Consider the following 27,818-nt stretch of genomic DNA (forward strand, 5'->3'; position numbering starts at 1 on the left):
TCAGAAAAAGTGACGCAGTGGACTTTTAACATCATAAATCAGCGAGTTGTTTGTTATGTCTCCCCTCTCACTGTGAAACAGGGACACCTCTTTCTCCCTTATTAGAGAGAGAGAGAGAGAGCCTGTGGTGTGTCGAATACCGGGTGAACGCATTGTCTTTTGAGTGCTTGGTGGTAGGTGCCGATGCTTTCTTTTTGCCGATGGAGGAGGGCATATTGCTGTTTGCTGTAGCTTATGCGTGGGAGGGAGGGGAGCTGGGGTGACTTTGGGGTTCTAACATTTAACTGTCGTTCATTCTTTGGGGCACTCTGTTTTCATGGATGTTTGTGAAGAAAAAGCATTTCAGAATGTATATTGTATACATTTCTCTGACATTAAATGTACCTTTGAAACCTTTGAAACTTTACTGTCAGAGTCTAAAACAGGACGTTGACAGGATGCAGAGCTGAGCTGAGAAGAGGCAGATAGAGTTGAACCCGGGAAAATGTGAAGTGGTTCAATTTGGAAGGTAGAATTTGAAGGCAGAATACAAGGTCAATGTCAGGATTCTTAGCACTGTGGTAGAACAGAGAGATTTTGGAGCCCCTCCAGGGCTGGTGATAAAGGTAGGTACGTTGGATGTTTAAAAAACTCTTAGACAGGAACATGTAAGATATTGATCTAAGATCTTAGATGTTGAATACCTGCGAGATGGCTTTTTAGAGCAACTTGTGCTTGATAGGCTCGGGGGGAAGGATAGCTTAGATTGGGTGTTGCGTAATAACCCAGATCTTATTAGGAAGTTTAATACAAAGGAACCTTTAGGAGCTAGTATAAATTCATACTGCAATTTGAGAGGGAGAAGCATAACTCACATGTATCAGTATTGCAATGGAATAAAGGGAATTACAGAGGCATGAGAGAGGAGCTTGCCCAGGTGGATTGGAGGAGGATACTGGCGGGGATGACAGCAGAACAGAGGTGGCTGAAGTTTCTGGGAATAGTTCACAAGGTGCAGGATAGAAGGATAGAAGCAAGGGTTCTCCAATGGCACGGGTAGGCAATTGTGGCTGACAAAGGAAGTTAAGGACTGCATTAAAGCCAAGGAAAGGGCATATAAGGTAGCAAAGGTGGGTGGGAAGCTTTTAAAATCCAACAAAAAGCAAATAAAAGGGAAAAAGATGAGATATGAGGCAGACTAGCCAATAATATAAAGCAGGACACTAAAAGATTTTTCAGTTATATAAAGGGTAAAAGGGAGGTGAGAGTTGATATTGGGTCACTGGAAAAAGATGCTGGTGAGGTAGTTACGGGGACGAAGAAATGACAGATGAATTTAATGGGTACTTTGCATCCCAGAAGACACTAGCAGTGTGCCAGAGGTCTGTGAGTGTCAGGGAGCAGGAGTGAGTGCCATTGTTATTACAAAGGAAAAAGTGCTCAAAGCTCTTGAGATGGATAAGTCACCTGGACCAGATGGACGACATCCCAGAGTCCTGAGAGAGGTTGCTGAAGAGACAACGGATGCATTGATCGTCAAGAGTCACTTGATTCTGGCATGGTCTCAGAGGACTGGAAAATTGGAAATGTCACTCCACTCTTTAGAAGGGAGGAAGGCAAAAGAAAGGAAATTACAGGCCAGTTAGCCTCACTCAGTGGTTGGGAAAGTGTTGGAGTCTATTATTAAGGATGATGTTTTGAGGTATTTGGAGACTAATGATAAAATAAGTCAAAGTTAGCATGGCTTCTGTAAAGAGAAATCTTGCCTGACGAATATGCTAAGAATTCTTCAAGGAAGTGACAAGCAGGGTGGACAAAGAAGAGGCAGTGGATGTAATTGACTTGGATTTTCAGATGGTGTTTGATAAGGTGCCATACATGAGGCTGCTTAACAAGATAAAATCCCATGGTGTTACAGGAAAGATACTGACATGGATAGAGGAATCTGACAGGCAGGAGGCAGTGAGTGGGAATAAAGGGGCCTTTTCTGGTTGGCTGCCAGTGACTAGTGGTGTTCCTCAGGGGTCAGTATTGGAACCGCTACTTTTCACATTGTTTGTCAGTGTTTTGGATAATGGAGTTGATGGCTTTGTGGACAAGTTTGCGGATGATATGAAGCTAGGTGGAGGGGTAGGGAGTGCTGAGGAAGCAATGCGACTGCAGCAAGGTTAGAAAATTGGAAGAATGGGCAAAAGAAGTGGCAGATGGAATACAGTGTAAGGAAATGTACGATAATGCCTTTTGATAAAAGGATCAATAGTGTGGACTATTATCTAAATAGAGAGAAGTTTCAAACATCAGAGGTGCAGAGGGACTTAGCAGTCCTCATGCAAGACTCCCAGAAGGTTAATTTTTGGGTTGATCTGTGGTAAAGAAGGCAAATGGAATCTTGGCATTGATTTCAGGGGGAACAGAATATAAAAGCAAGGAGATAATGCTGAGCCTTTATAAGACACTAGTCAGACCACATTTGGAGTATTGTCAACATATGAGGGGTGTTTGGCAGCTTTGGGCCTGTACTCACTGGAATTTAGAATAATGCGGGGGGTGGGGGACCTCATTGAAACCTATCAAATGCTGAAAGGACTAAATAGAGTGGATGTAGAGATGTTTCCTATGGTGGGGGTATCCAGAGCTAGAGGCCAGCCTCAAAACTGAGGGGCGATCCTTTAGAACAGAAGTAATGAGGAATTTTTTTTTTATCCAGAGAGCGGTAAATCTGTGGAATGCTTTGCCACAGATTGCGGTGGAGGCCAAGTCTGTGGATATAATTAATGTGGAAGGTGATCGTTTCCTGATCAGTCAGGGCATCAGAGGAGGTGTATGGGGTTGAGTGGGATCTGGAGTCAGCCATGATGGAATGGCGGAGCAGACTCGATGGGCTGAATGGCCTAATTCTGCTCCTCCATCTTATTGTCTTATGTTCTAACATGGTTGATAGAAAAATGGAGGGCTCTGCAGGAGGGAAGGGTTAGATTGATGCTACAGAAGGTTAAAAGGTCGGCACAACATCATGGGCTGAAGGGCCTGTACTGTGTTCTGGTAAGAATAAGTTTTCCACACAAAAGTTGTGGTAAGCTGGGATTCTCCAACTGAAATTTCTGCAAATTAACGTGGGTGGGGCGATTACAGAGATATCTACAACAGTATTGCAGTTCTATGGAATTGGAACTAAATCTGCAACTATACACGTGTTTTCATTATTCATGAAGGATGAAAGGGAAAAAGCAAAGGTTCTTGAAACTGTTGTTCCAACACCTGAGGGAATTTTTGGTATCTGACATTGCTTTGAGAAATTCCCATTTATTCACGAGAACTAAGGTGCATTTGCGAAGGATAGACCTAAGCTCAAAATATCTATGGATTTGTTGCAGGCAAGGGCTATGTGTGTATTTCAGTTTTCACTTCTATTTCACAGGAGATGTTTTTAACAATGTTTTAATGATGTTTTTAAGTAACCTTCAAGGGAATGATGGTAACTGATTAACCTGGATTAAAGAATAGAACATAGACAGCGCTCATGGGTGAGTACTGAAACTGAAACCATGGTATCTACACATCAGATTTGTTATTGACTTTAGGAGTTGCCACTGACATGGAAACTCATGTTACAGCAGGGAAGGTAGTCTGGAATCTTCAAAATTCAAAATACACAGGCAGCCACGAAACAAAGAAAGCCAACAGAACCTGTTAAAAGAGGACTGTCAAACACCCAGTGTGCAGAAAAAAACAAATCGAGCAAATAATATTCAGAACTGAAGCTCACCAATGTCATGAAATAGACTCTTTAAAGCAGAGGTTGAAAAGTTCTTGATGAGGACGGGTGTCAAAAGTTACAGGTAGAAGGCAAGAGAACAGGGTTGAGCGGGAACGGTGGCGCAGGCTCAATGGATTGAATTTCATTGTGGACTAATTCTATGTGTTATGGACTTATGGAATATTAAGTCAGAAATAGTTATTGATGACTCTATCAAATGAGTCACATCAACCACCTCCCAACACATGGAACTGGAGTGGAAGCAATACTTTAGATGGCTTTAGATGGACAGCGTAGGTAAAATCAAGGGTTAAGGGTCAATTTGGCCCATCGAGTCTGCTCTGCCATTCCAGCATGGCTGATGTATTATCCCTCTCAAGCCCATTCTCTTGCCTTCTCCCCATAACCTTCGATTCCCTGACTAATGAAGAACTTACTGACCTCCACTTTAAATATACCCAGTGACTTGGCCCACACAGCCACCCATGGCAATGAATTCCACAGACTCACCAAGACAAAAACCTGCACATTTGAAAGCCTGTGCAATGCCAGAGAGGGCAGGAGATTCGATTGATTCACCACGCGATCACTCGACTGCATGCACAATTCTCGCTATCAATCTAATATGATGCAATGAGTTCATTGTGCATTCAGAAATCTGTTGGTGGAGAGGAGGAAGCTGTTCCTAAAACACTGAATGTGTGTGTCTTCAGGCTCCTGAACCTCCTCCTTGATAGTGGTAATGAGAAGAGGGTATGTCCTGGGTGGTGGGGACATGTATTTAAGGTGAGAGTAGGAAAGCTTAAGGGGGATATGCAGGGTAAGATTATTTTTTACAGAGTGAATGGCATTTGCCTGGACTGAGTATTTTTTGGGAAATCAGACATGTTAGTTGTGTTTTGAGAAGCTGATAGATAGTAGGCACACAAATAGCAGGGAATGGAGGGATATAGATCATCTGCAAGCAGAGGAGGTTTAGTTATATTTGACATCGTATCTGGCATAGTGTCTTCCCATCCTGTCTCTTGCAAAAATGCTATCCCCTTCTTGCAATTCCTCTGTCTCCGCCGCATCTGCCATCGGGATGAGGCTTTCCATTCCAGGACGAAGGAGATGTCTTTCTTTTTTAAACAAAGGAGCTTCCCTTCTTCCACCATCAACTCTGCTCTCAAACGCACCTCTCTCATTTCACGCACATCTGCCCACACCCCATCCGCACCCCACCCCACTTGGGATAGGGTTCCCCTTGTCCTCACCTAACACCCCACCAGCCTCCGGGTCCAACATATAATTCTCCATAACTTCCGCCACCTCCAACGGGATCCCACTACCAAGCACATCTTTCCCTCCCCCCCTTTCTGTTTTCCACAGGGATCGCTCCCTACGTGACTCCCTTGTCCATTCGTCCCCTCCATCCCTTCCCACCGATCTCCCTCCTGGCACTTATCCTTGTGAGTGGAACAAGTGCTACACCTGCCCTTACACTTCCTCCCTCACCACCATTCAGGGCCCCAGACAGTCCTTCCAGGTGAGGCGACACTTCACCTGTGAGTCGGCTGGTGTGGTATACTGTGTCCGGTGTGGCCTTTTATATATTGGTGAGACCCGACGCAGATTGGGAGACCGTTTCTCTGAACACCTACGCTCTGTCCACCAGAGAAAACAGGATCTCCAAGTGGCCACACATTTTAATTTCACATCTCATTCCCATTCTGATATGTCTATCCTGGCCTCCTCTACTGTCGAGACGAAGCCACACTCAGGTTGGAGGAACAACACCTTATATTCCATCTAGATTTCTCTAACTTCTGTTAATGCCCCCCTGCCCTTCTTACCCCATCCCTTATTTATTTATTATTCCCCCTTTTTTTTCTCTCTGTCTCTCCTTTTTTCTCTCTCTGCCCCTCTCACAATCACTCCTTCCCTGTTCTCCATCTCCCTCTGGTGCTCTCCTCCCTCTTTCTTTCTCCCCAGGCCTCCTGTCCCATGATCCTTTCCCTTCTCCAGCTCTGTACCCCTTTTGCCAATCTCCCCCTCCCCCTCCCAAATCTCTTACTATCTTTTCTTTCAGTTAGTCCTGACGAAGGGTCTCGGCCCGAAACGTCAACTGTACAGCTTCCTATAGATGCTGCCTGGCCTGCTGCGTTCCACCAGCATTTTCTGTGTGTTTCTACATTCTTCTGTCCATTTTGTGGCTGCCTAACTCACTGACCGTATAAGACTGTTTTACAGCTTATCTCCATGGTCACTTATATCCTGTCAGAGATATCACCCCTCTCCCATCCTCCCTGCACCTCCCCCATTTTGACAAAGACATCAACTCTGTTTCTCTTCACACAGATGTCATCTGACTTGCTGAGTATTTCCAACATTTTATGCATTTATTATTATTATTATTATTTTGGCTTTCCAAAGCCTGCAGTTTCACTTTTGACTTACTTCTGTTTAAGTTAGAAAGTGAAAATATAAAACAGAAAATTCTGGAAATACTCAGCAGGTCAGACAATATCTGTGGAGAGAAAAACCGAACCAATGTTTCAGGTTGGGGTGATTTATCAGAAACCAGGATCGAAACAAGTTAGGACTGGGTAGAAAGGAGGGTTGGGGAAAGCTTCTAGTGCAGTGTTCTTGTGTCTGTGTGAGTGTTTTAATGTTCGTTTTTTGAAAAGAAATTCAATGCATTTTAAGTTTAAGCAGAAGAGAAGGGTGGTGGGGGTAGGGTTGTGGCTTGCAAAGTGAACGGATAAAGACCAAAAGAAACAAAGGCATGACTAAAACGATTCCCACACTATTTAATCTCACGTGGTTTTCATTCCTGTTTTGTCTCTCACCCTTCCCTGCATCGTAAAGTGTTTCTGAAATTTTCAGGTTTGGATGAAACTGCAATGCATCAGATCACAAGACCCTGCAGCAGGTAGTGAGGCCTGCTGAGAACATCATCAGGGTCCCTCCCAGGCCCCCACATTCAGAATACACAGTGGATTGCGGTTAATTGGGACACATCGGGACCAGTCTGGCCCAGTTAAGCAGCTGCCCCAATTAGCCAAAGTTTCATGGAAATAGTTAAAAAGGTGTAAAAAAGACTAACTACTGTTTAACTAAGTCACAAACGATGTATATAAATGAAATACAGAACAAATTATAAAATTACCAATATCCAACAATGACAGGAAAGCTGTGTTGGAGTTTTTAAAGTGGAAAAGCTGTCCACCTCGCTCGACCTCTGTAGTCCAATGGTATGAATACACGTCACAACTGGGGTCTTCCTTGGCTGCAGTAGATGAGTGGGGCTTCTGTGCATCACCATGCCTTTTGCTCTCCATGGAGCATTGCGGAACCACCGTCCTAGCCATTGGATCTCATCAGCCCAGTCTGCCGGAGCTGACTTTGCATGCTAAGGCAGGCACGTCCCAGCATAGGACCCGCCGGATAGCCTCGCCTGCTTTAGCCCACCTGTCGAACAGGGGTACCAGGGTGTGGCTGCTGTCACATGCAAACAGCTTCTTGAAACCACATCCAAGAGTTAGGTATCTGGTGGAGACCAAAGCTAACATTCAAGATGAGTGCCAATACCTTCAAATGATTTGTCATTCTAGCTTTTGAAGTAGTAAAATAATTTTATTTTCGCTCCTGGCCATTTCAAAACCTGAATGCTTGAAGCCGCAGTGAGCAAAACAGATCTGAATTGTACTGCTTATTTCTCGCCAACTATCAGTGACATAAATCACTGCTTTTTGAACACAAACACATGCTAGTTAAAAACCACGTGTAGTGACAACAGCCACATAAATGCACGTAACTGATGCTAGTTATAACTTGTTTAGCAACAGCCTCCTGTCCCGATTAAACAGCCCAGTGTCCCAAATAAATGAAGGGAAAGCTGGATATTTTCTTGATTAGTTTTTGTTCTTTAAATGTTGTGTCAAACATTAAAAAATTAAAAATTATGCAGTTAAATTTTAAAATTTAATAATATGCAGTTGCCCTGATGAATTGATGCCCCAATTAACCGGAATCCACTACAAACGATGCAGAGGCATTGTCAAAGACCTCTCCCACCCTTCCCACAATCTCTTTGACCTCCTGCCAGAAGGTACTGTAGCATAAGAACCAGCTCTGTCAGGCTGGGTCACAACTTCTTCCCCTTCTCTGTCAGACTTCTTTAACTTCCTGCTGCCACCCAGCACACTTACAATCTGAATGAATGCCCTGTCACGCCCACCTCCACTCACAGACACTCATCTTCACTGCTCACCTCTCATCATTCATTGCTGCTCTTTCACAGATTTATACCATTGCTTGTTTTATTATCTTAGTGCCAGCAACATTATACTGTCTTACATAAACATGCACCTCACACTTTCTGTCAATCTTCAGGCCATGTCACTCAGGGACGTGTTAATATTATTGTGTGACTGTATGTGCTGTGTGACTGTGTTTTCTACATTTGCCCCAGAGGGATTATGTTTCGTTTAGCTGTGTACACGGCAATAAACTTGAACTTCAACTTTAAACCTTGGAGGTTTTGCATGCACACAAGTACAGAACAACTTCAACTTCTTCCCAACTACGAAGCAATTGAAAACTTTTGCCTTGTGAGTGAAGTCTATCCTAAGATTCTTACAACTTATCAATAAGATTGAAAGAGTAGAGATAAATACGATGGGTAAATTCATGCAGGATGTTTCCACAGAATTTGGGTGAGAATAGAACTAGAGGTCATAAATTAAGGGTGAAAGATGAAATATTTAAGGGGAACATGAAGGGAAACTTCACCCAGAGTGTGGAATGAGCAGCCAGTGGAAGAGGTATGGATGGGAGGGGTATGAGGGCTATGTTCAAGGTGATGGTCCTGAAGGAAGGTTTTGGCCTGAAACATTGTTTATTCATTTCCATAGATGCTATCCAACCTGCTGAGTTCCACCAGCATATTGTGTATGTTGCTCTGGATTTCCAGCATCTGCAGACTTTCTGCTGTTTATGATGGGTAGAATAATAGTTTGGCACAGACTAGATAAGCCAACAGACCTGTTTCTCTGCTGTAGTGCTCTATGACTCTCTAACCTCTCTCCCCCTTCCTATAATTCTTATATTCCAATTTTAGAATTTGTTTTGTTATTTCAGTCTTTTATTATCTAAATTTTAATGCAGTCATCTTAATATTAATTTTACTTTCTACATAGATTAAAGATTAAGATTCAGATTTTACTATAAGAATTCTTCATTCTGCATGGCAGCTCTGTGAGCTGCTGCTGGACACCACGTATCCCAGAGAAACATATTCTGCATTACCATCTGCTTACCCTTTGCGAGCAGCATCCTGCCATTTCCGTAACTCCCCTCTCGCTTTGCTGTTTGCAGACATTACCTGCATGAGGTGGTGCAGTTCAGGAGAGGGGCAGAACACAGTTAATACAGGACACTCGGTAGTGTGGATGAACTTGGGGTCCACAGCTCCCTGAAAGTGGCTGCACATTGAAAAGGTGGTGTATGATATAATTGCTTTTATGAATCAAGGCACTGGGTTCAAGAGGAGGGACATTATGCTGCAGCTTTATAAAACTGTGGTTAGGTTGCCTCTAGAGTATAGCATCCAGTTCTATTCACCCCGTTATAGGATGTAGAGGGGTGGCGAGGGCACACGTTTCACAGTTCAAAGTAAATTTATTATCAAAATACATGTATATCGCCATATACAACCTTGATATCTACTTTCTTGCAGGCATTCATAGTAGATACAAAGAAACATCATAGGATTAATGAAAAACCATACACAAGAAGGACAATCAACCAATAAGCAAATGTAAAAAGAAAAATAATAATGATAATAATAAATATATAAGTAATAAATATCAATAACATGAGATGAAGAGTTCTTGAAAGTGAGCCCATAGTTTGTGGAACATTTCAGCGATGGGGCAAGTGGAGTTATCCCGTTTGGTACAAGAGCTTGAGGGTTGAGGAGTAATGACTTCTCGAATCTAGTGGTGAGTCCTGAGGCTCCCATACCATCTTCCTGATGGCAGCAACAGGAAGAGAGCACAACCTAGGTGGTGGAGATATCTGGTAGTGGTTCTGCTTTCCTGCGACAACACTTTGTGTAGATATGTTAACGGTGGGGATGGATAGGGCTACATCCACTACTTTTTGTAGGATTTTCCACTCAAGGGCATTGGTGCTTCCATACCAGGCTGTGATGCAGCCAGTCAATATAGTCTCCATCACACATCTATAGAAGATTGTCAAAGTTCTAGATGACATAACGAATCTTTGCAAACTTCTAAGAAAGTAGAGGTGTTGTCGGCTTTCTTTATTACGGCAGCTATGTGCTGGTCCCAGGACAAATCCTCAATAATGATGACACCAAGGAATTTAAAGCTCTTGACTCCCTCTATCTCTGATTCCTCAATGAGGACTGGATCATGGACCTCCAGTTTCCTCTTCCTGAAGTCAATAATCAGCTCTTTGGTCTTGCTGACTCTGAGTGAGAGATTGTTATTGTGGCAGGTTTTCTACCACCAGCCTATATACCGAATCAGCAGCAGCTTTGATTCTGCCAATGATGGTGGTGTCGTCAGCAAACGTAAATATGGCATTGGAGCTGTGCTTAGCTACACAGTCAGAAGCGTAAAGCAAGTAAAGCAGAGGGCTAAGCACAAAGACTTGTGGTTCACCTGTGCTAATTGTGATTGTGGCGGTGATGTTGCCAATTCGAACTGACTGGGGTCTGCAGTGAGGAATCCAGGAACCAGTTGCACAAGGAGGATTTGAGGCCTAGGCCTAGGAGCTTATTGGTCAGTTTTGAGGGGATGATGGCATTAAATGCCGAGCTGGAATTGATAGAGAGCATCCTGATGTATTCACCTTTGCGGACCAGACATTCCAGTGTTGAGTGAAGAACCAATGAGATGACATCTGCTATGGAACTGTTGCATTGGTAGGCAAATTGGAGCAGATTTGGGTCTCGTCAGGCAGGAGTTGATGTGCTTTATCATCAACCTCTCAAAACACTTCATCACATTAGGTGTAAGTGCTACTGGATTGAGGCAGATTACCAGTTATACTGGTGTCCTCATGGGCACCAGAAGAATTGAAGTTTGCTTGAAATAGGTGGTTATCTCAGTGCCAAAGTGAGACTCCAGTGAACTCTCCAGCTAGTTGACTAGCACAATCTTTTGCCAGGCACCCTGTCTGGGCCAACTTTCCATGGGTTCTCCCTCCTGAGGAATACTCTTATGTTGGCCTCAGAGACTGAAATCACAGGGTTGCCAGGGGTTGTAGGAGTTCATGGAAGTGTCTCCACATTTTGGCGGTCAAAACAAGCATAGAAGGCATTGAGCTCATTTGGGAGTGAAGCCTCGTTGTCACAATTGTTGCTTGATTTTACTTTGTAGATGTCAAGCGCTGTCACAGCTCTCGAGCATACCTTCTGTGATTCTAGTTTGGTCTGGAATTGCCACTTTGCATGTGAAATGTTTTCCCTGAGGTTTTACCTGGATCTCTTGTACCAGATTTGAACACCACTGATCTGACCCTCAGCGGATTGCAGATCTGTTGGTTCATCTAGGGTTTTTGTATAGGGAAAACTGTAAATGACTTTTGGGAGACACATTCATCCATGTCTCATTTTATAAAGTCTATGACAACAAATACATTCAGTTCTTCTGATGAGTCCTTGAACACAACCCAGTCCACTGACTCAGATCGGAAGTCAAGGTCCAGAGGCATGGAATGAGAGACTGAGGCAGATAGTATCTTTATCTTGGGGTTAAATGGGAACATGCATTTAAAATGAGAGGGCAAAATTTCAAAGATGTGTGGAAGCAAATTTTCTAATGCAGAGAGTTGTAGGCACCTGAATTATACCGCCAGGGCTGTGGTGGAAGCAGAGGTGATAGAGGTGTTTAAGAGGCTATTAGAAAGGCAGATGAGTGTGCAGAGAGTGGAGGGCAGTGGGCCATGTGTTTTAATTTGGCGTTGTGTTTGGTGCAGTGTTCTATTACACTGAGCACACAGGAAGTTCAGTATCTTTCTGACATTTGTGACACAGTTAATCCCAACTGGTGTAAGTGTTTAAAACCACCAGCTTTTGCTGCATTTTTTGGTCTCACAATCTACCTCATTATGATCTTGCACTTTATTCTGCATTGTTATTGTTTTACCTTATTCTAGCACAATGCACTGTGTGATGGTCTGATCTGCATCAACGGTATGCAGGACAAGCTTTTCAGTGCGCCTCAGTACATGTGACAATTATAAACCAATTTCAGTTCCAATTTCTTCTCTTACCAAAGTGCATGAGGGTCTTTAACTACAACTTAAAATCTTTTACAGTAGCATTGTGCACAGCTTTCTCTCAGAAACAGTTAGTGCTGATGTCCATGCATTTACCCTACTACAGGCAACTGTATCACATCCAGTCAAACAGTTCCATTGCCCATACAAGTGTTCTGTCAGTAACTCTCGGTCATTGTCAGTGGATCAGCTCCATCACAGAAAACATATGGCACAATACAGGCCCTTTGGCCCACAAAGTTGTGCCGAACATGTCCCTACCTTAGAACTACTTAAGCTTTACCCATAGCCCTGTATTTTTCTATGTAGAAATCCAGGAGTCTCTTAAAAGACCCTATCGTTTCCGCCACCAGCAGCCCATTCCACACACTCTCTGCGTAAAAATCTTATCCCTGACATCTCCTCTGTACCTACTTCCAAGCACCTTAGAACTCTGCCCTCTTGTGCTAGCCATTTCAACCCTGGGGAAAAGCCTCTGACTATCCAGATATTAGTCACACCAAATTTAAAAAAACCTCACTGAGATGCTGTAAACACAGAGTACTTACAGCACAGCCTTTCAGCTCATAATGTTACACTGACTTATTAACCTACTCTAAGATCCATCTAACCCTTCACTCTTACATAGCCCTCCATTTTTTCTATCATTCATGAGCCAAAGAATTCTAAAAATGCCCTTGTGCATCTGCCTCCATCACCACTCCTGTCCACACACCCACCATTCTCCATAAAAAAAACCTATCTCTGACACCACCCCCCAAGCAACACACAAAATGCTGAAGGAACTCAGCAGGCCAGGCAGCATCTACAAAAAAAGAGTAAACAGTCAATGTTTTGGACCAAGACCTTTCATCTCTCTGGTATTAGCCATTCACTCTAAATCTACATTTTATTCCCTCCACATTTTTTCAGACGCCTAGATCTGAACCTCAACCTGGAAGGGTCTTGACTGTGTGGAAAATAGTATGTGGTCCCAGTACCCAAGAAGGGCTAACCAAGTCTTAAAATACTACTGTCCGGTGGTCTTAACCTCACACACCATGAAGACTCTAGAAAGGCTGGTCCTGGCTCATCTCCAACCCCGTTCTGCCCTTGATCCCCTGCAGTTTGCCTACCAGGAGCACACTGGAGTCGATGATGCTGAACAGAGCCCATTCCCATTTGGATAAGCAGGGCAGCACTGTGACGATCATGTTTTCTGATTTATCAAGTGCTTTCAATGCCACACAGACCTCACTGCTGAGGGAAAAGCTTCGTTCAGTGCAGGTTGGCACTTCCGTTGTATCCTGGATAATGGACTATCTGCCTGGCAGACCACAGTTTGTGTGGCTTCAGAGCTGTGTGTCAGGCATGGCTATAAGCAGCACTGGGGCCCCACAGGGGACTGTATTGGCTCCCTTCCTTTTTACCCTGTATACCTCGGACTTTAGACACAACACTGAGTCATGTCATCTGCTGAAATTCTCTGATGACTCAGCAGCAGTTGGGTGTATAAAGGATGGATGGGAGGATGAATACAGGGCCGGGTGGAGAACTTTGTCAAATGGTGCAAACTGAATCACTCACAGCTCAACATCAGTTAAGAAAAAGGAGATGGTGATGGACTTTAGGAAGACTATGCCTGCATCACTCCCTGATGAGGATGTGGTGAGGACTTACAAGTACCTGGGGGGTGACCCTAGATGGCAGACTTTAGTGGACTCCAACACAGAAGCTGTGTACAAGAAGGGCCAGAGTTGCCTCTATTTCCTGAGGAGACTGAGGTCCTTTGGAATATGTAGGCCTCTCCTTCACATGTTCTGCCAATCTGTTGTCGTCAGTACAATCTTCTATCTGGTGGTGTACTGGGGAAATGGCATCAACACGGGTGATGCCAACAGGCTCAATAAACTGATTAGAAAGGCTGGCTCTGTTATAGGGGTCAAACTGGACACACTGGAGGCTGTGGTAGAACAAAGAACCCTATGGAAAATCCTGGCAATTCTGCACAATGTTTCTCACCCTCTGCATGCCACCTTACCTGAACAGAAGAGCACTTTTAGTCATAGACCAGGGCAATTGAGTGTCTCCAAAGAGCGTAAAATGAGCTTATTCTTACCCTTGGCCATTAGGCTCTATAAAGGGAAGTGATGACCCCCTCCAGTTAAGATTGTTTGAGGTAACTTAGTTTGTTATTCTTTTTTGCTTCTCTTCTAATATTTGTATATCTGTGCACTTGTAATGTCACCGTGACACCATAATTTCCTTTGGGATCAATAAATTATCTATTTAGATTCCTCCCCTCTCCTGCACACTAAAGGTAGTATAGAGTGGCCACATCTTTGGGACATGGGAAGGAGACCAGAGCACCTGGCGGAAGCTCCTGTAAGTCACAGGGATCATGTGAACTCCACTGGAGGTCAGGATTGAACCTTGATCTCCGGTTCTAACAAGCCATCCCAGCTGTGCCACCCTTTTGTGAGTGGGTTTCCCATGTAACTCACTGTATTGGTGTCCAAGAGCCAGCGCCAGTGATGGTTCTAGTTTCCTTTGAACCACTGGAGCCTGTGTGGTCGGTGCAGAAGGAAATACTAAGCCACGGTGATGATGGACCTGCCCCAGACTGGAACTCAGGTTGATTGTCTGCTGGTGTAGAGATCCTCTCGATCGATGTGCTCAGGAGTTCATACACTTACTGAGAGCTTACGCTCTGGATCATTACACACCACAGGAAAACTGCTCCATTGTTCCCCTTCCGAACAGAAAGGATGGGTATGGGGAAAACTGGACAGGCAACAGAGGCTGTGTGAGAATCACAATCAGGTGTATTGTAACGTGATTCTGTGGCAGCAGTACAGTGCAGGCATAACAGATGGGAGAAGGAAGGTAGGCCGGCCGGCAGGCAGGTTTGTACAGCACAGCTTTATTAATACTGGAAACATCACAGTGCGGCTGAGGCTTCAGGCGGTGAGAGTAAACAAATTTACATGTTATAACATCACAAAATGGGGTGGGAAGGATGGGTACTGAAATAAATTAAATGACGGTTACCAACAGCACCAGTAACATAATTTCAGTTTATTTATTTGTTTTATCTTGTCTGTACAAAAGATGTTGTGTGTGCGTGCGTGTGCACGCACGCGTACGTGTGTGTGAGTGGGGGGTTGTGAGAGTGGAAATGGAAGAACATTAAGTAAGCTGCCGCTGTCATGATAGAGATTGTAAGCTCTTTGAAACGGTTTCAGTGACGGTGGAGGTGAACAGCTGGGAGAATCGCCGCCCCGCTCCTCGCACTGGTGCTGCGAGGTGGGTACACGGTAGCGGAATTGGGTACGTGCGATGTGAGTGGAGGCTGGCGAATTCTGCGCCGTGTCCCAGCCGGAAGCGGCTGGCCGGCCGGACAAACTGAGCCCTGTGTTTACACAGCAAGCTTTCTCAGTCCTTTGCCATCGCCGGAGTGATTCCTTTCCAACACATCTTCAGAGGTTCTTCAGACCACAACACTACCCTCTAGACTCCAGAAATACTTCTGGCAAGTGGCAATCTGAAACTGAAAGAGGCAGTGCACAAAACCTCTGGCCCCTGTGGATTTTAAATTAGTTTTTCTCCATGGCCTGCCATTCTGTCAGTTAGATCAGTCACCCCAGCAACCCATGATTTCTTGATGGTATTTTGCATGCCTTTAGCACCAAAGACAAACACTGAGGCCAAGCCACACACGGGAGATGTCAGAGAAGCGAGTTGAAGGAGCATCATAAAGTGGGAGGGAGCTTTCGTGGTCAGATTTTCAGGCAGTTGTTTGATTTTACCCTTTGTTCTTCTCCAGGATGTTAACTGATCTTCCACCTACTCACTCAGAAGCACTAAGGTACCTGCCAGTTCTCCGATCATGCCTCACCTACTACCCACCTGGCAGTGTTTGCTGTTAAATGATCTCCCCTTCGCATTAAGGCACTGGCCAGTGTCTGTGTCTCTCTGCTCTTACAAGCTCCCAATCCTTAGACTAGCTTTCCCTGGCCGGCGGTCGTTCTGTGTGACAGCAGACACATCTAAGTTTATGGCACTGTCAGAGAACAAAGCTCGGCCACTTGTACCCGAGCAGAAGTATCCCCACACCCCAGAATTTTGTACTACACCACGCTCCCACCACCTGCCCTGTCTACTTGAAATGTACTTACTAAATAAACAGACACATTTGACATTTCTTTCCTCTTGCCTTGTTGGCTAACTCCAACCACTGCCCACTTCCAAACTCCTCAGCCTGTCTCCCCCCAAATCCTGAAAGTTGGATGTAATTCAGATAACTAGAAACAGCCAGTTAAAACAGAGCACAACACTGAACATCCCCGACCCCGGCCAGCGCCCATTGAACTCATCCAGAAGCATCTTTTAAACAAACTGATATTCAAAGAGGGATGGTGGGTGGAGATACCAAATGAGGTCCAAGGTGTTCCTTCCCTCCGCTAGCCTGCAGGTCACCTCTGGGCAAAGTGTAGCACTTGCTTAGCACCCCCCACCCCGATAGGGTCATGCGAAACCATGGGAGCAGTGGGTGCATTTCACAAATCCTGGTTACACGACCACAGATGCCAGGCAGACAGGATCTGAAGAGTATTGATAATGGCTGGGGTCATCTGTCTTGTAAGAATACCGCCCAGAGAAGACAATGGCAAACCACTTCTGTAGAATTTGCCAAGAACATCATGTTCATAGACTATGATCACCTATGTTGTACAACACGGCAATGATGATATTTAGAGCTTGGAAAAGCAGAGCCTATGGCCCCTCTCAAACATGGCGACCTCAGCTAGTCCCATTCGGGCCTGAGTTCTGCCCACATCCTTCTAATCTATGCAACTGCCCAGCCTGAGCTCTCCAGTGTAGAACAGTATTGAGATATCAAGGCGAGAGGGATTGGAGACGTGGACATGGCCGTGAGGCAACCCCAGGTGAGGAGAAAGACAAACATAGGAGCGGCAATCACCCTGTTGGTTGTGAACAGATAGCCCGACTCCTCGCCCTGATTCTAACCTGGCTGATTCCACCGTGCCACGGTTGTCTTTGTTTTTGCATCCTCACTAAAGAAATCTCTCTCAAAAGAGAGCTGGTCCATGTTGCCAACTGCTGGGAGGGAGTGAAACTGCCCAAGCAACAGCTCCTGGCCTAGGCATACTACTTTGCAAACACAGAACACAATCCAACACAAAAAAAAATGCTGGCTTACTTGGTCACTTAAAGTATGGACCAAAAGATAATAGTCAATTTGCAGTGCAGCCAACAGTCTCAAAATCTCACAAAACAACACACAAGTTGGCTCTCTCAGCAACATACAGCAATGCTTGCCTTTCTGAGGCTCCTTTCATCGCAAATTGTAGTGCTTAGCTCAACACAGTCACGGTTTAACGGTCATAAACACTTCATATTAAATGACGAAATTCCTCCGGGCTTTCCCCATATCCAATAATAACCAGCTGTTCTCCTTTTCCCTGCCAGGCCTGCTCTTTCCATTCAACCACTGATACATCACACAGCACTCCAGCCTCATCCACACTGCCAACTCGATCTCCAACCCTGACCCCTCCCACTCTCACCTTAATTCACTCACAGTCAGATCCTCATGTGAAGGAAAAAGGAAATAGCTAAAAGAAGGGCTTTACAGGTGAACACAATTATACAGGAACCATTGTGTAAAACATGATGTGTCCGCTCTGCCTCGGTGATGGGGGGTGAGTATTATTACCTTTGGCACCTTCTCCAAAGGACCATTTCCTGACTCTCCCGAAAAGCGAGTATCACCTGCATAACAAACTTTGGGCAGATTCAAACTGAGGTAGTTCCCTCGCATTGATTCCAAACTCTGCTCTCTCCCCTTACATTAACCAGACTTCATCCTTACCCCTCCATCCCAACCCTGTCCTCTCCCTGTACCCCTCCATCCAAAATCTCTCTCCCTGTACCCCCTCCATCCAAACCTTGTCCTCTCCCTGTTCCCCAACATTCCAAACCTGTCCTCTCCCTGTACCCCCTCCATCCAAACCCTGTCCTCTCCTTGTATCCCATTGATTCCAAACCCTATCCCCTTCCTACAAACCCTGTCCTCTCCCTGTACCCCCTCCATCCAAACCTTGTCCTCTCCCTGTTCCTCAACATTCCAAACCTGTCCTCTCCCTGTACCCCTTCCATCCAAACCCTGTCCTCTCCCTGTATCCCATTGATTCCAAACCCTATCCCCTTCCTACAAACCCTGTCCTTTCCCTGGACCCCCTCCATTCCAAACCTGTCCTCTCCCTGTACCCCCTCCATTCCAAACCCTGTCCTCTCCCTGTTCCTCAACATTCCAAACCTGTCCTCTCCCTGTACCCCTTCCATCCAAACCCTGTCCTCTCCCTGTATCCCATTGATTCCAAACCCTATCCCCTTCCTACAAACCCTGTCCTCTCCCTGTACTCCGTCCATTCCAAACCTGTCCTCTCCCTGTACCCCCTCCATTCCAAACCCTGTCCTCTCCCTGTACCCCATTGATTCCAAACCCTATCCCCTTCCTACAAACCCTGTCCTTTCCCTGGACCCCCTCCATTCCAAACCCTGTCCTCTCCCTGTACTCCGTCCATTCCAAACCTGTCCTCTCCCTGTACCGCCTCCATTCCAAACTGTCCTCTCCCTGTATCCCTCCCCTCAAGCACTGGCTTCTCTGTACCCCTGCATATCAAACCCTGCCCTCTCCCTATATTCCAGCATTCCCCCCCCCCACCGTGCCTCACCCCATCCCTACAGTCCTACCTCCCAGTCTTTGCCTCTCCAGTGAGGCGGCCCATCCAAATTCCACAGCCCACCTTTGGGAGCTCAAATGTCAGAAAACCTAAATGTACCTAAATGAAATAAAATTCCATTGGTGAAGTACCCTTAATAACTGGACAACTACTTTGACTCCAGCACATCCTTCATACTAGAAGTCATGAGGAATTTGCATCCTGATGTATTTATTAAATTATTGCACAAATGTAACAATATAAAACATTGCTTAAAGTGAGCTTATTAGATTGAAAGCCATGAGACAAGGTTTAATACAGAGCCCAGCATCACATGACTCTGAACCATCACAATGACCCTTGTTACAAAGGTCACCCAAAGTCACAGCATCAACATTTCCTCCAGGTAGGTTCATTTCTATTCCATTTAATTACTTTCTCACCCTGCTGAATTAAAATTAAACAATCGTTGCTGAAGACTGAACTGGTCACTTACATGGATAGTAATGTAAGTTTACGTACTTGCATCTAAACATTTATAAACTCTTCTTAGGGTGGTTCACAGTGAAGCAATGGGCCATTACAGCTCATCCCATCGTGAGCATGGGGCAGAAGGCTAAGGAGAGGGTATATGGTAGCGATAATGTCAGCCAGAGATCAACATGTTCGTCCAAGTTCATCCCTGCCCAAGTAATGGTCCCGGGTGCTTGTCCGGATGAGATGCTCCCAGGCACAGAAACAGCTGTACGCGTCCAACTCTGGCTGGCGTGGCACAACACTGCCAACACCAGCAAAGCCCAAACTACTGAAGGAATTCACTGGATCAGGCGGTCTTGGGTCAAGACTCCACAGATGCTGCTTTTCCGCTGAATTCCAGCAGCAGTTTGCTCAGTTACTCCAGTTTGCAGCATGCGCAGCGCATTGCGTGTCCTTTAGACTGTGAGCACGAGGACAGGAGCTGGCATCTTGCTGGTGTACACTCACCCCTCCTCCTCTGTGTTGCTTCAGCCTTGGCCGGGGTGAATCAAACTTGGCATTTAGCACAAATAAACTGACAAGCGCCTTTCAGGCAGGTGTCAAAATGTTCATTTGGAGATTTTCAGAAAAAAAATCTAAAAAGCTAATATGAAAAAAAAATCACAATTTTCATTTTCTGGAAACTTCTATATAATGTTAAAAACCTCTTTTCCCTGCAAGCGATAAAAGGATTATATAATGTCTAATGAATCATACAACTTCTCACACATTATTTCACAAATATCTAGCTAATAAATACTAAAATTGCAATTAAGCAATCATTTAAGTGTGATCTAGAGTATAAGCTTTGCTCTAAAACTGTGCTGCACATCACAATGATGTTTGCCCACCGTTCAACAACAGCATTAACCAGAACATTCTTCAGCTCTTGGGTTCCAGTACTGAGGTGAACCTTGGCTTTAAAGGTTGTTCCCTAGCTTTTGAGTCAAGATGTTAGTCCAATTCCTTCCCAGATATCTGAGGACATAATCCAGACTAGTGCTCTTCGGAAATATAAAGCACTACATTACAAAAAATAGGCCAATGCACCAATCCGATCCTTAGTCCATCATTCAAGACAGCATTGACAATCTCATGACGTATACCAGCCACTATGCTTCAGCTAGTATCACTGTAACAGATTTCCAGGTCGCCTTCCTCACAAAAGGACTTGCTCCTGCTACTCATGGCAACCATACCAAAATCATCATCCCTTACCCTTGAGTTACTGACCACAAGAAAGTCCACAGATGCTGGAAATCTGAAGCAACACACACAAAACACTGGAGGAAATGGAATAAATGCTGGTCCTATTTCAAGCCTCCCAATAAAACAGCAGGTGTGGAGGGCCCTTTGATAGACCCTGTGCCATACACCAGTCAACTCTGTAGTATTAAATAGGTAATTTCAGCAGTTCCTGGGCACATCCAGGAAATTCTTGACCACGCAAACAAGAGGAAAGAAATGCAACATATGCCCTCACAGGATAACCTCTCCAGACTGTACTGCTCAAAGAGAAACTAGGGGTTTCTCAATAGTCAGCAAGTAAAAATTAAACTGAAAACAAAAATACTGGAAACACTTCACAGTTCAGCCAGCAGCTGCAGAGAAAGAAAGAGTTAACCTTTCAAGTCTTTGACAGACTGTGTACTCCCAGCTTTACTTCAATAACACCGAACACAGTACATGCTGGTTACTGCCTTGGAGTGTCAGCTGCAGCTGGTCACTTTCCTTCTCCTAACCCCAGTAATATTTTAACCCACTCTCCTCTCTTGCATTCGGTGATCTGGGTACTGGAACTGAGAGTCACGGGACAGTTACAGGATTCCAATAGCAGTGGGAATGTGGACCTCGGATCCGTGGAAAGGGATTGAGGATTTTGCCCTTCCGAAGGAGAGTGAGAGTGAGAGTACACCATCACCATGAACAAACATTTCCAAATCCTTGACATTATCTGTTTCAACCATACCTCAGTCCAACTACAGCGAAAACCTTCTCCTCCAGGAGGATTCAGTTGGATATGTCATGACGCACTTCGGAGGCGACCCTCCCTATTCTAACTGATCTCCGTTCCACACACAGGAACCAATACAAATCTCCCAGTGACCGAACTTGCACCAAGTTTCTTTCACCCCTTAGATGATGACCTTCTCTGGACTTTGGTTAAGTAATGCCTTGATTTCTCACATTCCTGTTCCCATACCTTCCAAGATCCCTCTATGCTCCTTATCCACACATCACCAGCTCTGCTTTCCAGCATGCCCACATTTAATTGTTCTACCTCTGCTTGTCAAGAACTTAAACTCTGGAATTCCTATTCTAAACAACTCTACCACTATTTGCACTTTAAGATGCTCCTTAAAACCTATCTTTTTGGCTAAAGATTTCATCTTCCCCCTTAAAAGCTCTGAATGTGACTTGGCAGGAGTATTTCTGCTTTGCTTGCTAAATCAGGTGTATACACCCTGGATACAGTGGTGAAGGTGGCAAATACATGCTTGCCTCCCTGGGCTGGGACACAGAAGAGTTGACATGTTATGTAGCACCTTCACAAAACACTAGTAATGCTGCATTCAGAATATTGTGCTACCACACCATAGAAAAGCTGTGATAATGCTAAAAAAAAAGTAGAGAGGAGATTCCCCAAGATGGTGCTTGGATTGCAGGAGTTCACTCATGGGAGAGAGATTGAATAGTCTAGGCTTGCTTTCCGTGAAGGAGGTGGAGGGATTACCTGGTTGATGTAGGTAAGGTTATGAGAGGCAGAGATAGTCAAAGTCTTTTTTCCCATGATAGGAGTATCAAAAACAAGAGTGCCTGGATTTAAGGTGGGAGGTAGGAATTTTAAAAGGGATCATTTGATACACTGAGTTGATATCTGGAACGTGCTACCGGGGAGGCGATAGAATCAGATACAATCAAGTACTTAGACAGACACTTAAATAGGCAAAGTGTAAAAGGATACAGTCCTTAAACTGGTACACTAGTACGGGGGAAATGGTCACCATGGTTGTGACGGGCCGGTTCTGCACTGTACAACTCTATGAAATCATCCTGGGACTTGTTTTTTGCTGTATAATTAGTAGTCACTTTTGGCTCTGGAACAAGCAGCAGAGGGTACACTTTTGTGGGAGAAATTGCACCTTTCATGCAGGAGGTGAGTCACACACAATAATAAACCTTACTGGCTGGACTGCTTTGTTCTCCACATCAACAGCAACCTGAAAGGCTGGTTTTAATGAGGAGTTTTTTTCTTTTTCACCCATTGCCTCAAGACAAAAAAAACACAGTGCACAATCTAAAAGGAAGTTACCCTCAGACAGGCCTGCAATCATTTTGAGAAATTTTGGCAGGTTTCTGGGTAACTACATTGGCAAATAAAGCTGTGTTAGATGTTCAATGGATGCTGTTCCCCACCAACACTCCCCAGTAAGGATAATTGTGCATCAAATCTCTAGCTCATCTCTGGAGATCCACTCGGGGAAATGGCCAAATCTACATCAACGAAAGGCTATGGTAGATGCAACCCCCAAGATATCACTCCACTTGCTTCCCCAAAGGTGAAAAGAGAGTCTATTACAAATAAATATCCAACAGGTAGGACTGCTAAAAGGGTAACAGAGAGTGACTGAACTGTCAGGTTCACCTCCTAATTCAGACTTACCCGTCTATCGGTCGGGGGTGCCTTTTCAATTGAAAATCACTATATTAGTACTACAAGTGTCAAAATAAGTCTACCATAGAAGAGACCAAAATCCATTTGCACCATTCAGCAGGGCTGCAAAGGTTTGATTTTTGATTGCTAAGGTCAGCTGCTTGGACAATCGCTTGCAGAAAAATCCAATTGCAAATGTGAAGAATACTGGGACTCACAAGAAGACAGAGAACTTCCAGCTTCAAGTTGGTTAGGATGGGGAGCAGTCTAATGTTCAAAAATGATCTTGAAGCAGCCCCAACAACATGAACGAATGCAAGGGAAGCGCGATGCACCAAAGGAATTTGCAACCTGCACCTCTTCCTCTGAACCAGCAGACTATTTCTCCCATTGGACATCCTTCCCCCGCCCAATCCCACCCCGCCCTCTCTCATTCCTCCGCGACTCCGGGGCTGCACATTGAGGACTGACGCACATTGAGGATGACTGCAAATCACCACAGTGTTTGAAGCTACACGGAGCACATTAGAGAACATTTCTGCATTGCGTCAAATACGGCAAAAGCTAAAAAAGAGTCACACAGTGAGTCAGTAAACGGCTGATAGAATATCTTAAAGAACAAAATGTTAAATTCCTCTTTTAACGAACATAATACACGCATTTAAAACCTGCCACATCTTAATTTAAAATATTCTGTTCCGCCACACCAGAAGGTTGTTCTTGCTTGGTTTAAGGTAGTTCATGGCACTGTATTGGAAACCAGATTTGTTAAGTAAGAGTTCAGGGTCTTTTGGTTCGATCTTCTCATCGTATCACACAGGGTTCATTTTAGGAGACGTTGCGGCCCAGCTCGATCTCCTTGCCTGCCAGTACCAACCAGTCCTGGAGCCCCAGGTTCCGCCGTCACAAAATCCTGGGCGCGGACCTGTCGTTGGTGACGGTCCTCCTGAGCCTGACGCCCCGGCGGATGGCAGTCAGCATGTCTTCAGGGGCCTCGCTGGGGGAGACAGGGGGCAACGGGAGGCTCAAGCTGTCGTCAGAGGCGGGGGGCACCGAGGGGAAGGGGAACTGTCCTTCACCCAGAGCCTGGGCACTGGCCACCAGCTCGCCGATCTTCTCCACCAGGCTGTGGCGGTTGGCAGCCAGCTGCTGTTGCTCCTCGCTCGACATGTGGCCTCCCGGGTAGACGGAGATCTCCGCCGCGGCCCCACTCCAGGCTGCGTTGGGCAGGCTCAGCCGCTTGGGCGAGGCCTTGACGTGCTCGAGGGTGCCGGGCGAGGCGTCGTCGATGAGAAATACACTCTCATCACTGCCCACTCTGGCGGGGAGCTGGCCGTCCGGCACAGTGGGCGTCTTCACCGGCACAATCGGTGGGCGGATGGGAATAGGGCCGGCGCTGGAGAGGGCACGCCGCACAGAGGGCTTGGTGGAGGGGGTGCGTCTGATCGTGGCCACCCCGGGGGTGACCCCTGAGGGCCCCGACACGATCCCTGAGGGCAGCCCGGCTGTTGAGGCGGGCCGTTTAGCTTGGAACATCCTGCGGTAGCTCTGCGCGATATCACTGTTCCGTGGGATGGTCGATGACCTGTCGAACTCACTCTGGTGATCTGTCTCCACGTCGCCATTGACGGAGTAGCAGTCGTAATCTGAAACTGTAGTGGGGTGGGGGGTGGGGGGGAAGGAGGCAAAGGGCATGATCAGTGGCTCCATCACTGTCAGTGGGGTTGGAGAAAATACTTCAGGCATAAGCTTTCGTGGGAATGTAAAGGATTGAACAGGGACCAGAGAGACACACCACTCTTTGCTGCAAATGGGAGATACAGAACAGAAACAAGCTGTTCAGCCCACCAAGTCCGTACTGACCATCAATCACTCACTTACACCACTACTACAGTCAATTAAATCTTCCATCTTTGGAGTGTGGGAGGGATCAGGAGCACCTACGGGGGGGGTGGGGGGGCTATTATGGTGACAAGAGGAGTGTGCAGACTTGGCACAGAGACGAAACCCCAGGTCAGGACTGAACCTGGATCCATACTGCTGCTGTGAGGCAGTAGTTCTACCACAGCCACGTCACGCTGTCGCTCCCTAAAGGGCTGAATCAACAACACTGCACCATGAGCACTGATCGAGGCAGAACAGCTGAGTGAATTAACACACACTTGCCCAGCTAATTGTTGAGAAAGGCAGTGAAAGTGGGATCACAGGTAGATCGGGTACAAAAGGAGGCATCTGGCATGCTTGCCTTCATACGCTGGGGCACAGAATATAGGAGTTGGGATGTATTGTTATGTGGCGATGATATTTCCTAGCAACAGAGAGTACAGTCTCAGAATATCCCTCTGGTAAAGAGACAAGGAGGGATTTCTTTAGCCAAGTGGTGAATCTGTGAAATTCATTGCCATAGATGGCTGTGGAGACCAAGGCACTAGGTATACTTAAAGCAGAGGTTGATAGGTTCTTGATTAGTCAGGGCATCAGATGTTACAGGGAGAAGACAGGAAATACAGGTTGAGAGGGATATTTCGGTAGTGTAGTGGTTAGCACACCGAGAGTGTTCCAGAACTCAGAGTTTAATTGCAGTGTCATTTGTAAGGAAATTGAATGTTCTCCTGGTGAACCACCGGGGTTTTCTCCGGGTACTTTGGACTCCTCCCACAGTGCAAAGATGTACCAGTTAGTAACATAATTGGTCATTGTAAGCTGTTCAGTAATTGGGCTAACGTAAAATAGATTGGATGCTGGGGGTCGTTGGAATGGAAGGGCCTGTTTTGCACTGTAACTCTAAATAAAAATAAATCAATTAGCCAGGGTGGAATGGCAGAGCAGATTCGATGGGCCAAATGGTCTAATTCTGTTCCTTGGGCCTTAGATTGCAATTTCACAAAACACTGAGTCGGCTGCACATCAAGTATTGTTTTCTCCAAGCTACAGAAAGGGTGTGGTTGCACTGGAGAGAGCGTAGAGAGGACGGTGCCTTGATGGGTGGATCTCAGTCATGGGGAGACAACAGACAAGCTGGGCTGGTCTGCCCTATAGCAACGGCGCTGGAGGATGACTTGATTAGAAGCATATCAGCTTATGAGAGGCACAGATAGCTAAAGATTTAGAATACTGGCCTCCCCCCCCCCCCCCCAGGAGAGGTATCAAAAACAAGAGGTGTTGCAGTGTCAAACTTATCTGTAGGTCAAAGCCTCGTGGGAGGTGGGGATTGGAGTGGTGCAGTCCTCCCACTAGCTAACGACATCACAGCACTAGCAGAGTTTAAACCCAGTGTGCAGAAACCATGCCGTCTCTTTGCAGTTTCTGGATCACCGCAGATCAGATAGTCGGGAGTGCTGTGGAAACAGTGAACGGTAGGGGTGTGCTGTAGTAAGGGCACACACTTTGGATAAGTATTTGCCACTGTCTGTCTGCTTGGCGTCTGTTTTGTCCCGCCACTTTGAGCGCTCAGTTTAGATAGGTATTTGAAGTGTTTACTGAAAGGGTAGTGTCATGTAAGTAAATAGTTAACCCGCTTACTGGTAGTGAGGTTATTCTGTCCCCAGAGAATCACTATGGGGCAGAGTAATAGTCAAGGTGAGGTATCCCTCACACTTTGAGTGGGACTTGCAGCCGCGGGAGGAGTGCAGCACAGTTGAAGGAGGTAGCAGAACCCTCCATCAGACAGCTCTGGCCACAGGAATCTATCATGACAGCAGAACCCACCACAGGGTCGTAGGTTAACCTCAACCATGGAGGGATATTTAGTTAAGGCAGCAGCTCTCCATGTAAAGGGAATGGTGTTGCCCTTATTGGAACCAGCGATAGAAGTACCATAAACACTGCCATCAGATTATTGAAGGGATTAGAGTATGCAGGGAAACGTCCCCGTATTCAGGTGGGGCAAATTAGACATGCAATGTGGGGATGGAGGGCCTCGCGTGACCCATAAGGAACTGTTTTTGTGTTGCTGAGAGCTGGGGTCCTGAGGGAGCAAGTACATGGGGTTCCCACTCCCACCTATATGCCGTGTGGAGGGGGGGGGGGGGATGCTGGGAGCACTGTCAGGGGAGAGAGGCAAGGAGGCTGTTAAAGGAGAAGGCTCATTCTCCAAGCCCTCCCCAGATAAGAGCTCCTTCTCTCCTAAAATTGTTAAAATTGTACAAGGCATTGGTAAGGCCAAATTTGGAATATTGTGTACAGTTCTGGTCACCGAATTATAGGAAAGATATCAATAAATTAGAGAGTGCAGAGATGATTTACTAGGATGTTACCTGGGTTTCAGCACTTAAGTTACAGAGAAAGGTTGAACAAGTTAGGTCTCTATTCATTGGAGCGTAGAAGGTTGAGGGGGGATTTGATCGAGGTATTTAAAATTTTGAGAGGGATAGATAGAGTTGACGTGAATAGGCTGTTTCCATTGAGAGTAGGGGAGATTCAAACGAGAGGACATGATTTGAGAGTTAGGGGGCAAAAGTTTAAGGGAAACACGAGGGGGTATTTCTTTACTCAGAGAGTGATAGCTGTGTGGAATGAGCTTCCAGTAGAAGTAGTAGAGGCCAGTTCAGTTGTGTCATTTAAGGTAAAATTGGATAGGTATATGGACAGGAAAGGAGTGGAGGGTTATGGGCTGAGTGCGGGTAGGTGGGACTAGGTGAGATTAAGTGTTCGGCACGGACTAGGAGGGCCGGAATGGCCTGTTTCCGTGCTGTGATTGTTATATGGTTATATGCAGGATTCCTCACATTCCACTCAGGGTTCCCTACATCCCTCACTAGAGGCTCTGCTAAGGGCACTCATGGACCTTTAGCAACAGCAGAGGTGCGGTGATGAGTGGCCCCTTCTGCCCCACTCCCATGGGGTGTGGTCTTTCGCCCTACACCCTCCCCCCGCCATATTCCAAATG

At 45.7% G+C, this 27,818-nt stretch overlaps 1 protein-coding gene across 13 annotated transcripts in view; it reads right to left on the reverse strand.

Annotated features, from left to right (window-relative positions):
* Nucleotides 1-14,913: 14,913 nt before the first annotated feature.
* Nucleotides 14,914-27,818, reverse strand: part of mtss1lb (MTSS I-BAR domain containing 2b) — a 189,218-nt gene continuing 176,313 nt past the window's right edge. For all 13 annotated transcript variants that reach the window (XM_073069688.1, XM_073069686.1, XM_073069687.1 and 10 more), the window contains one exon: nt 14,914-24,582. In XM_073069688.1, coding sequence (XP_072925789.1) covers nt 23,834-24,582 — 749 coding nt within the window. In that variant the 3' untranslated portion in view covers nt 14,914-23,833. The remainder of the gene's footprint in view (nt 24,583-27,818) is intronic.

Source organism: Hemitrygon akajei, chromosome 17 (assembly GCF_048418815.1).
Source record: "Hemitrygon akajei chromosome 17, sHemAka1.3, whole genome shotgun sequence".
Taxonomy (NCBI): Eukaryota; Metazoa; Chordata; class Chondrichthyes; order Myliobatiformes; family Dasyatidae; genus Hemitrygon; species Hemitrygon akajei.